At 57.1% G+C, this 10,289-nt stretch overlaps 1 protein-coding gene across 1 annotated transcript; it reads right to left on the reverse strand.

Annotated features, from left to right (window-relative positions):
• Positions 1–4,155: 4,155 nt before the first annotated feature.
• On the reverse strand, positions 4,156–10,288 carry ATP6V0E2 (ATPase H+ transporting V0 subunit e2; the record flags this gene model as incomplete). Its single annotated transcript, XM_029954464.1, has 4 exons — positions 4,156–5,781; positions 6,168–6,282; positions 8,937–8,984; positions 10,212–10,288. Coding segments are annotated over 3 exons (219 nt in total), but the record flags the coding sequence as incomplete, so codon positions are not given.
• Between the last annotated feature and the right edge of the window lies 1 nt (position 10,289).

Genomic DNA, 10,289 nt, shown 5'->3' on the forward strand with positions numbered 1-10,289 from the left:
CTGGCAGGGTGAACTCGAGTTCCGCTGGGCTCGGTGTGACACTACGCTCCCCCACGCACCTGGCCTCCAATGAGGTTATTGCCGGGCTGCGTAGCACTCGGGTTAGGGGCTGCTCAGATACCCAATAATCCCCTAAAGTTTGGGTGCTTCCTTCTCCCCAGGGCGTGGCCTCCAGTCCTGCGGGGAAAGGCTAACAGGGCACCTGACCCTCAGGATACCAGCTTCACTCCCCTCCACCTTTCAAAGGAGCTTGGGTTGATAAACTGATTAAAATAATCTGATTAAATATGTATTTTAATTTAAAAATTAAAATAAACTGATAAAATCACATGAAGGATTGAGATCCTGGATTCGTGGTTCCCAACACAGGACTGGGGAGGACTTCGCCCCCATTTCTAAATGGCTAGAGACGTACACAGTCGCCAACCAGGAGCTGGGAGAAGGTTCTGCCAGCCAGCGGGTGGGCAGAGGTCAGCGGTGCTGCTAAACTGCCAGAAATGCACAGGAAAGTGCCCCTTCCCCTTGACATAGAGCTGTCCAGCCCAAACTGCCAAGGTTGGGAAGCCCTCCCTGTCTAGGGGGTTTCAGCTAACATAAGAGCCCTTGGGAAGCTTGTTTAAAATACAAAATGTTCAGGGGCGCCTGGGGGGCTCAGTCGGTTACATGTTCAGCTTCGGCTCAGGTCATGATCCCGCAGTTGGTGGGTTCAAGCCCCGACCTGGTTCTGTGCTGACAGCTCAGAGCCTGGAGCCTGTTTCAGTGTCTGTGTCTCCCTCTCACTCCCTGCCCCTCCTTTGTTCACACTCATCTCTCTGTCTCAAAAATAAATCTTTAAAAAAGATAAAAAATGTTCAGTCTCCTCTGTGATACTCTAATCCGGCAGGCTTTGGAATGGGACCCAGGAATCTGCATTTTCAAACATAGCAGATAATTCTAGTATTAGGTGGACCGTATTCCATCCTGAGAAATACCCCTGCGTGATGCCCAAGCTCGGGGTCCTAGACCAGCGCAGGCCGCCGAAGAGCCACCCGACTGCCTACTAACAATCTGGGACCCTCACTCCATCCGTAGAGAGGCCGTTGTCATGTGCCCAGCCTGGCCCTTGCCTTCTGTGGGTTTGTTTTGTTCCGAGAGATTCTTCTCCAGATTCGTTAACACAGAACTTGGTCTGAGTTAGCCTAGACTTGGGTCATTTGCCCTCACTTTTCTGGTTTTACAAGCGAAGCAAATCCGTGGTGTCTGTCAACGGACTTTGTTCCTGGAAGCCCCAGGGTTTACACACAAAGGTCGCCTCCAGCACACAGATCTGGAGATTCTGGCCGCCCCCACTCGATTTCACCTGTGCTCACGTTCCCATGGCTATCGATTGTCCTGTTTCTGTTCAGAGCAACTAAAACTCATCAAGGGGCTTACTTTAGGGCCTGGAGTAAGGGGTAAGCCTGTGGCCTGCCGGGCTGTACCTGTCTGTCTCTATCTCCTCTTCCCTGTTCAGAATCCAGGCTGACGGCGGTCCCTTGCATAGATTGGAATATGCCAGATCTCTGGGGGATGGGGAAGTGGGAAGAAGACACACAAGATTTTGGGAAGGCTGGCATCAAGCTGGCATGTTTCCTTAGCTCTTTGCCCTTTGGTTTTCCTGGGCAGTGCCTGGCTCCTAGCAACCGCTCAGTAAACATTAGCCATGGTTATCGTGACGTGCCCTTGAAGGACATTCCACCCAGGCTCTGTTATCCTCTGGAGGATTGTCCCTGCTCCCCACTAACAGTCGTGCTCTAAGGTCACAACCTCTAACATCCATGCCAGGCGTCCCCAGGGGTCGCATTAACAGGTCATGGAGGTTTAGCTCCTTCGTGGGAGCACTGCCCTCTGCTGGCCACCCTCTGTGTGTGCAGCTCCGCGTACCTTGGCTGCCTTTGATCTTTTCTTCTCTGGGGGCTGGTCCAGTCCCAGGGGGTCTTCAAGGCTGTTTCCCTCCCTACTGTGCCCCGAGGTATGGTGCAGGGGGTTCCTACTCTCTGCCGCTGCCCATCTTTAGGAGTCTTTTGCTTCACGTAAGCTCTCCGAGCGTCTGTCCGAGGCCACATTCATTGATGTGCCCTCCATGTTTGAAAGGAATCACAAAACAACTCTCGAGGTGCATTTCAGCTCAGCCCCTGCACTGTGGGACTCCGCCACCCAAGTGTGGCTTCACACAGCCTAAGGCGGGATCCCTGGGACAACAAAAAACCCCCTTGAGTGCTTCTCTGAAAAAGCTCTGGCTCTGGGCTGTCAGAAGAATTTACCGTCTCTTCCAGCGGAAACCTGACCACAGACCTTTGACCCTCTGCTCTCTGTCCTTTTTATTTTATTTATTTATTTATTTGCCCTCTGTCCTTTCTTACATCATTTACTAAAAATGCTTGCAATCATGAATCCTTCCTCTGTCCCTTTGAGAGACGTGTGTATGTATCTCTTGCAACCAGTAATGTCTGTCTCAGGACCTGCACCCCTTTCTTCTGACATGAAATCAGGGAGGATCGGGTCCCAGTCTCTGTGAGAGACACAGGTGGCCTAGTGGCACTTACCTAACCACCCCTTTGTGACTTCTCACTTCCCGGACTCGACTTGAGCCCACATTCTCCCTGTACACTGCCTGCCACCTCACCAGCACGGAGAAGACGGGGCTCACGTTTCCCTGCTGTCGGTAGTTACAGAACAAACCCTGCTTCTTGCTGCTTTAGCTCACGTCCAGCTGGGCTCACCTTGCAGTTTCTGCCCTGGGCGCGGGGGGCGAAAGCCTCGATAGGAAGGCAATCCGCACCCAGGGGGCTGGCACCGGGTCCTGGGAGTCGTGTGCCCGCGCTCCCAGCTGCTCGCCCTTCTCCCTGGATGGCCGTGCGGGCAGAAAGGAAGGGAGACGTGGGGGTCACCGTGCTGAGGAAGGAGCTGCTGGCCCCGAGCTGCTCGGACGTGGCCTGGACAGCGGGGCAGGCTCCCCAGGACCACGCCTGAAGAGAGGGACAGACACACGTCCTGAGAGTCTGAGGAGCTGCCGCAGTCCAACGCCGGGGAAACTGAGTGGGGAAAGCAACCGAATGTCGCCCCCACTCCCTGACCCTGGGCCTGGGCCAAGATCTTCAGCATCCCAGACCTGCGGCCCTACGGTGGGGGAAGGAGGGCGGCCAGGGGAGCGGGGAGTCCAGAGCGCTGGGCCTGGCTTAAGTTACGGCAGCAGGGATGGACACGCCCCACAGCCTCATGGGGGTATGTTCCCAGGCCCAGGGCCTGACCCGCAGGGACCCCGAAGACCCACTTCCAGGAATCCTCTGACCGTTCCACTCACCCCGCTCCCTTCCTGCCCGCTTAAGAACCTCCTGTAGACCTGACGGGGGCCCTTCTTCATCTGGCCACCCTGTGAGCGCTAGCCTTCCAGACAGTCTCCCATGGGACCCCATCCCATGGCCTCAGGGACCACCCATTATTTTATGCTGAAGGCTCTTGGCTCTCTTGCTCCTGACCTTTAAACCTGCTGACCTGACCACTCACTGGATATCATGTGGATGCCCCGGATGCGCCTGACCCACCAAGAAACTTAGGAGACCACAGGCCACCATTTCCCCTCTGGAACCTGTTCCCCCGTGGCCCCTCCCTGAGTCTGTACAGCCACCAGTCCCGGAACCTCCTTATCTATTGCTCACCACAGGGCCCCCAGCCCAGAGCCCAGAGCCCTCCGCATCCATCCCCGCCTCCCCCTGTCCCACAGCCAACAGGGTGGTCACCTGCAGCCCTAACCAGACCTGCCATCCACCCCCTGGCCTCCGTCCTCACCACAGCGCTCAGCTGGGGCCCAGTCGCCAGGCTCCTGTCCGTGACACACCCTATAAAAATCATCCTAGAAATCAAATTGGATACCATTACTCCCCTCCTTTAAAGCCCTTTCGTGGCTGGGCTCTGCCGTCCGGGCCAATCCAAGCCCCTCAGCCGGTGACAGGCCCTCAGCAGCCGGTCCCTCATTCCTCCCAAGCGCCCTCCAGCCCCCAACCTCTCCCATCTCCACCCATGAACCATGCTCCCTGGCCCTGGGGGACAGCGTCCTCGGCCCCCTCTGCTCCAGCCCCTGCCCTGCAGTGAGGGGCAGGCTGGGTGCCTTCAGGCATTCAGGAATGAGCCACATTCTGGAGACTTGGGGGACCTGCTTTATTGCTCACCCTCAGGAGCCGCGGGGGTCTGTGTGTGGGGCACAGAGGAGGCCGGGCAGACTTGAGCAATCATCCTCCTCCTGCCGGAACTGCTTCTGGGCAGAACCTGGGACAGCGCCACTCTCCTTCCGGCCTCAGGAAAACGCAGTTTACAGTGTCCACGATCCAGAGCCGCGGCTATGAGCAGCCTCCGGTCTCCTCTCCGGTGCCCCAAACCCACCGTGCACACAAGAACTGGGTGGACAGGGGGCAAGAGCCAGCAGGCGCGGCCTCAGCCGGGACTTAGCCGCCGCCCGTTAGTCGTGGATCGGGTTTGTGGCACAATCCACACTCCGCAGGAGGGCCAGAGGGTCAGGACAGGAAGGGAGTTGGCAAGGGCGTACGGTGAGCTGGGGTGTCGAAGGGAAGCCCCAATCCGGAGCTCTGAGCAACAGGCCAAGCCCAGAACCAAGAAACCTAGGTGAGACATAGCACATCTCACCACCGCTCCAAAGACACGCCCGCTGAATGCAATGTTAAATAAACACACTCAACAAATATTGGAGATTGGCGTCTTCCCTCAGGGAGGCAATGTGGCAGAGCGGGGGACCCCAATTGGCTCTGGGACGTGGACAAATGCCTGAGGTCTCGGCCTCAACTCTCCTGGGGGGGGGGGCGGTATGGGCAGGGTCCTGGCTTCCCTCTGCTCTGGTTCCTGCACATTCGGCCTTCCAGGTCCCATCAGGCCAGGTGCTTGTCACCATCCCAGGGCAGGAACGGACAGGGGCCAGGACGGGCCCAGTGCCGCCCAGCGCTCACCCGCACTGACCTCTCTTCACCCTCCCTAACTCCAGGTGACCTAGCTGCTGCTCTGAGGGGGGCTCTGAAACCCACCCCACTGTAGTCAAAGGGTGAAATCCAGTCCCAGGCCCAGACTGAGCCTTCCGGGCTACAGGGAGCTTCTGCAGAGGGGGGACCAAGATGGGGGCGGAAGGTGGAGCAGGGTGTTCTAAGGAGATACAGCCCCTGAGCAGCCCCTCTCAGGGACTTTATAACTACAGGCAATGCTCAATAAACATACAGCTTTCCATCCTGACCCAAATTACTATGTTGTTTTTCGTGTGTGACTGTTTGTCCATTACTTCAACTTTCTTAGGAATTTCACATCTATGTGTGTCGGCAAGTTACAGAACCCCAGGGAAGAGCTGGGGGGCCCTCTGCTCAGGCCTCTCTGTCTCCGAGGAGGCCCACGGAGGCCAGATGATGCCTCCTGGGGCCGCAGGGCAGGACGGTGGCAGAGCTGAGAGCTGGCTGACTCCCCACCCAGGGCTTCCTCTCTGGTCCCGCCCCCCAGGCGTGGAGCGTCCTGGACTGGACCCCCCCCTTCTCCGTAGGACACATGACCCTTCTGGGGCTGCCACATTTGTAGAAGGCAGGGTCCACCCCCTTCCGACTCGGAGCCTGGGGCTTCCCAAGGCCCAGACTCAACGGAGAAGGCAGGAGCTCCTGAAACCAGACAGATCCTAGGTTAGGAAGGATGGGGGGACTCGGACACAGTGTGAGGGTGGGGACTACGGGGTCATCAGGGACAGCACAGCCAACGTCATCTGGAGAGCTGGGGCACCTGAAAAGCACATCACACGAAGGGGTCACCTCCTTGCTGTGGAGATGTCCTCTCCGCTACCCCTCCCACGCCCAACCTGGAGAACCTCCTCGTCTTGTCTCTGCCCCAGCCACGCGGCCTACTCCAACTGCCCCTCTGTCCAATCCAGGTGTCGTGGCCCCTGTGCCCCAAGCCCCCCTCCCTCGCAACACACCCTGCATCCCGGGCCGCCCCCGCTGCGGCCTGCAAACCTACATCTGTGGCTGGGCCTGCCCTGCTTCTCCTGAGGACCCTGGCCTTCCAAATAAACGAGTTTGAATCTACACTTGAACTCTGGTGACTGTCCTTCATGTTCCCCTCCGATGCCCAGGCCCCTTGCCCACCCACAGGGTCCGCGCCCCCAGTACCTGGGGCCGAAGTGGCAGCGGTCACTCCCACAGGAAGCGCACGTACCAGATGGTCTCATTCTTCAGCTGTGGCCCAAAGAGGGGGTTCAGCTGAGCCAGGATGGTGATGAGCCAGCTGCCAGGGACAGCACAGGGAGGGTGAGCCGGGACACAGGAGGACCTCCACGCTCCGCACCTTGCGCCATGTGTCCGTGTCCGGTCACGAGGCCGACCCGGCACACACTTGGGGGTCTGTGCTCCGGGCCGAAGGGTCTCACCCACGGTCCGGCCCCGCACAGGAGCCTGGCCCGGCGGGGTTCGAGGGTTCCAGCTTAGGTTTGGTTTAACCTGATTGTTTGTAGATTTCTAAGACCCGAGCCAGGGCTAGACTCTGGGACCCAGGAAGGAGTAAGGTGGCCTCCAGAGGCACGCTGAAAGGGCCTCCCAGCCGAGCCCCAGGGTGCCTCTGGGCTGGGCCTCCCCCCGGCTGGCACCTGGGAGCAGGACAGGGCCGGTCTGCTGGCAGGCACGTCAGAATCACCTACTTGTAGGAGCAAGACGAAGAATGGCCTCCTAGGAAGGGCTGATGAGCAGACGGCCCTGCGCCAAGGCCTGCGTGGGACAGGATGGGAGCTGTCCTTCAGGCCAGCGCGATCTCCAGGGACCATCTTGGGGTGGGGGGCAGGGTCGGACCCTGTTGTCACGACTTGTGTGCCCACAGCAGCGGGCCCCCAGAGACTCTCAAGGTGCATGACCTCACGAGCCGGAAACAGGTCCCCGTGGTGCCCAACCTGGTTTTGTGGGAAGGCTCCAGCTGATTCACCTGAGACCCCACCCCCCAAGCAGCCAGTCACGTGGCTGACGCCCGGAAGCTGTCATAATTGTAGCCTGCTTATCACCATCACAAGCAGATGTTCTGTAAACCTCATTTCCAGGCGGGGCATTTTCCCAAGCTGCCCCACCTTTCCACCTGTGCACACCTGGTCTGCGGCCAGTCTCCCCCTCGCCTACGTCCACTCGGCGTCTGTCATTACCCACATCCCCGCTGTTCCCAGCCACCACCCACTAAGTCCTGGTGTCCGTGGCGTCAAAGCCCAGCCCCTCTGAGGCCCTCTCCGCGACTGCTGAGGACATTCTGCCGAGGCCCCAAAAGACCGAGACACAGGGCCTTAGCGACACTCTGTCTGCAGAGAATTCTGAAAATCCACACATCCTCATGTATTTCACACTAACGTAGTAAGAATCATTATTTTGTAGCAAGTTTTATTTTTTTGTTGTTGTTAATAGGAGGTAGAAAAAGTATTTAGTATCGTGTAAAGTAAAATGAGAGAATAGACTCAGGAATAAACAGTTCATGATCTAATTAGATAAAACCGGCTTTAACTACAAAACATACCCCAAATCTGAAACAAACCATGTAAAAAAAAGTTAGATGTGGGCCTTAATCTATGTATTTTGAAAAACTGAGCAGTCTTGAGAAATATTCCAGTTTCATTTGTTATTCCAGTTGTCTTAAAAGAATCTGTTATCTCTTATTGTTTTCTTAAGTTTTTATTTATTTATTTTTGAGAAAGAGAGAGTGCCAGCTGGGGAAGAACAGAGAGAGAGCAGGAATCCCAAGCAGGCACCACACTCAGCATGGAGCCCGACGCAGGCTCGACCTCGTGACCATGAGATTATGACCTGAACTGATACAAGAGCTGGACGTTTAACCGACTGAGCCGGGCCGCTCTGTTACCTTCTAAAGAATCAGTATCTCATCACTGTTACTGGTCCTGTTTTGCTATGAACTCAGAACACCCCAACCCTGCCAAGTGTAACCCATAGAAAGAGTGTATGAAGGGGGCGCCTGGGGGGTTAAGTGTCCGACTTCGGCTCAGGTCATGATCTCACGGTTCATGGGTTCGAGCCCTGTGTCGGGCTCTGTGCTGATAGCTCAAAGCCTGAAGCCTGCTTTAATTCTGTGACTCCTTCTCTCTCTGCTCCTCCCCCACTCATGCTGGGTCTCTGTCTCTCAAAAATAAAGAAACATTAAAAAAAATTTTTTTAAGAAAAAAAGAAAAACAGCGTATGAGACCCAGCACGATGGAAGCCCACACAGGCTTCCCTCAAAACCAGAACTGGGACGGACGCCCTGGCTGGGGAGGCAGGATGACTTAAACATGGAGGAAGGTGACATACGAGGGCCGTGGGAGGAGAGGCATCTTTTTTCGTAAAGGGGGAGGCACCGTCGTGAGTGGCAGTTTTAGGAAGAGAACATCTGGGCATTCAGGACCTGGACATTGACTCCCTCAGCCTGTCCAGGTCCTTGAATCCCTTGGAATTATTCTCCGACACCCCAGAGCCCCCTTCCCAAGTTTGAAGACTCCTGCTCATCTGACGGCTCAAAGCCGGCTACATCACACCCGCCCAGGAGCCTGTGTTAGAAACGCGAACTCCGAAGTGCACATGTTGAAAACTGAGTCAGCGGGTCGAGGGTGGAGCCCTGAACACTGTGTCTCTCCATCTCTCCCAGTGATCCTGGCGCCCGGTTGGGCATAAAGAGTGCTCCATTCACAGATGAGAAAACACGGCGGCGGAGGGGCTTGGCCCGTTCGGCTGCCGCATTTGGAACCAGACCCCAGAGTCCGTGACTTCCTGCCCCTCGTGCTCTGCGCCATCCCACACTGCCCGCTCTCCTATGCTTTACAGACTCAGCCTTTCAAAAGTGGACTGTGTCCCGCCAGGACAGAGGGGAGGGCAGGGCTGGGGGGAGGAGGGGCGGTCTCGAGCTGGGCGAGCGGTACTTACAAGAGGTAACAGCAGACAGCCGTGGCCACCAGCATGGTGATGATGACTCTGCAATGGAAGTGGTGGTCACGTCAGGGGGCTGCCCACCAGCAGCCTCCCACGGCCAGGCCAGGGCCAGAGAAGGAGCTCCTGGTATCCACCCCCTTCCTGTCGGCCTTCCTGATGCCCCCTGGACACAGGAGGCTGACTCCCATTCAGGGTGTGGATTGTAAGAGGGAAGATAAAAACTCTGAAGCGTCACGTCAGGGGGAAGCCCACCTTCACAGCATCCAAGGTGCATTATGTACCTTCCCTGCCACCTACTCTCTGCCATCTTACGGCAGCCATGCTGGGAAAAGATATCCCCTAGAGCTGCCTGTGCAGCAACACGCCCTGGAGTGTCCTCTGGAATGCAAACTTCCTTAGGCAAGGAGCAAGGAGACCGGGAGCCATTGCTAAGGCACAGTGAGTGGTTCTCAAGGGAACAGGGACTGAGCTACCAGTGTCCATACAAAGAGGACTCTGGACTCCAAAGCTTAAAATGCAGGAGGACAGACTTCGGTTAGGACTCACCGAAGTTTGCAGGAGAGGTGAGATACGAAAATGGTTCACAAAGTAATGCCGTGGGACCGCAGCCCCGCAGATCTTGAGGATCAGAGACAGTGCCCATGCGTCCAAGCACCCTCCACCCGAATCCAAACCAGGCCACAGGACCCCTGGCTTAAAGGACCCCAAGTCGGTGCCAGGGAAATGACACTGGATCCATTCTTTCAATATTACTAAGCATCGCGCTGGGCACTGGGGTCTACGGGGGTGAAGGAACAATCTTCCACCTTCGGAGCTGAGGATAAGATGACTCAGAAACAGATAAATTGAGCAAAAGGTACAGAAATTTGCCAGGGGCCCTTCAGGAAACAACAAAACCGGCTAAGAATTATTCAGTACATAATCCGTGTCATGCGTTATTTCGGGTCATCCTCACAGTAGCCTTAAAAAGAAAGTGAGACCTGAAGGGGTCATGTTCGCTCAAGGTCACTGCTGGCGACAGCGGCGGCCCACAACCCACATCAGCGGCCACCCACGGCCTCTAGCACCACTGGCTGGGGGGTGGGGGGGGACCCTTAACTGCCCCCCGCGTCAGTCGGCTCGCCGCCTCCGCTCGTTGGCCCCGATCGCCTGCCAGTGCGGACACAGGAGGAGCGCGGCACCGGGCGTGCGGGGCCCAGATGCTCGCTGCGCCGCCCGCCGCCGCCCGGGAGGGTCCGCAGGGAGGCCGGGCCCGCGCGCCATCCTTACCCACGGTTGGGTCCCTTCGGCACGAACCAGGGCCCGGCGATGCCGATGAGGCCCCAGAACGTGGTGAAGATGATGACC

This window comes from Suricata suricatta, chromosome 2 (assembly GCF_006229205.1).
Source record: "Suricata suricatta isolate VVHF042 chromosome 2, meerkat_22Aug2017_6uvM2_HiC, whole genome shotgun sequence".
NCBI lineage: Eukaryota > Metazoa > Chordata > Mammalia > Carnivora > Herpestidae > Suricata > Suricata suricatta.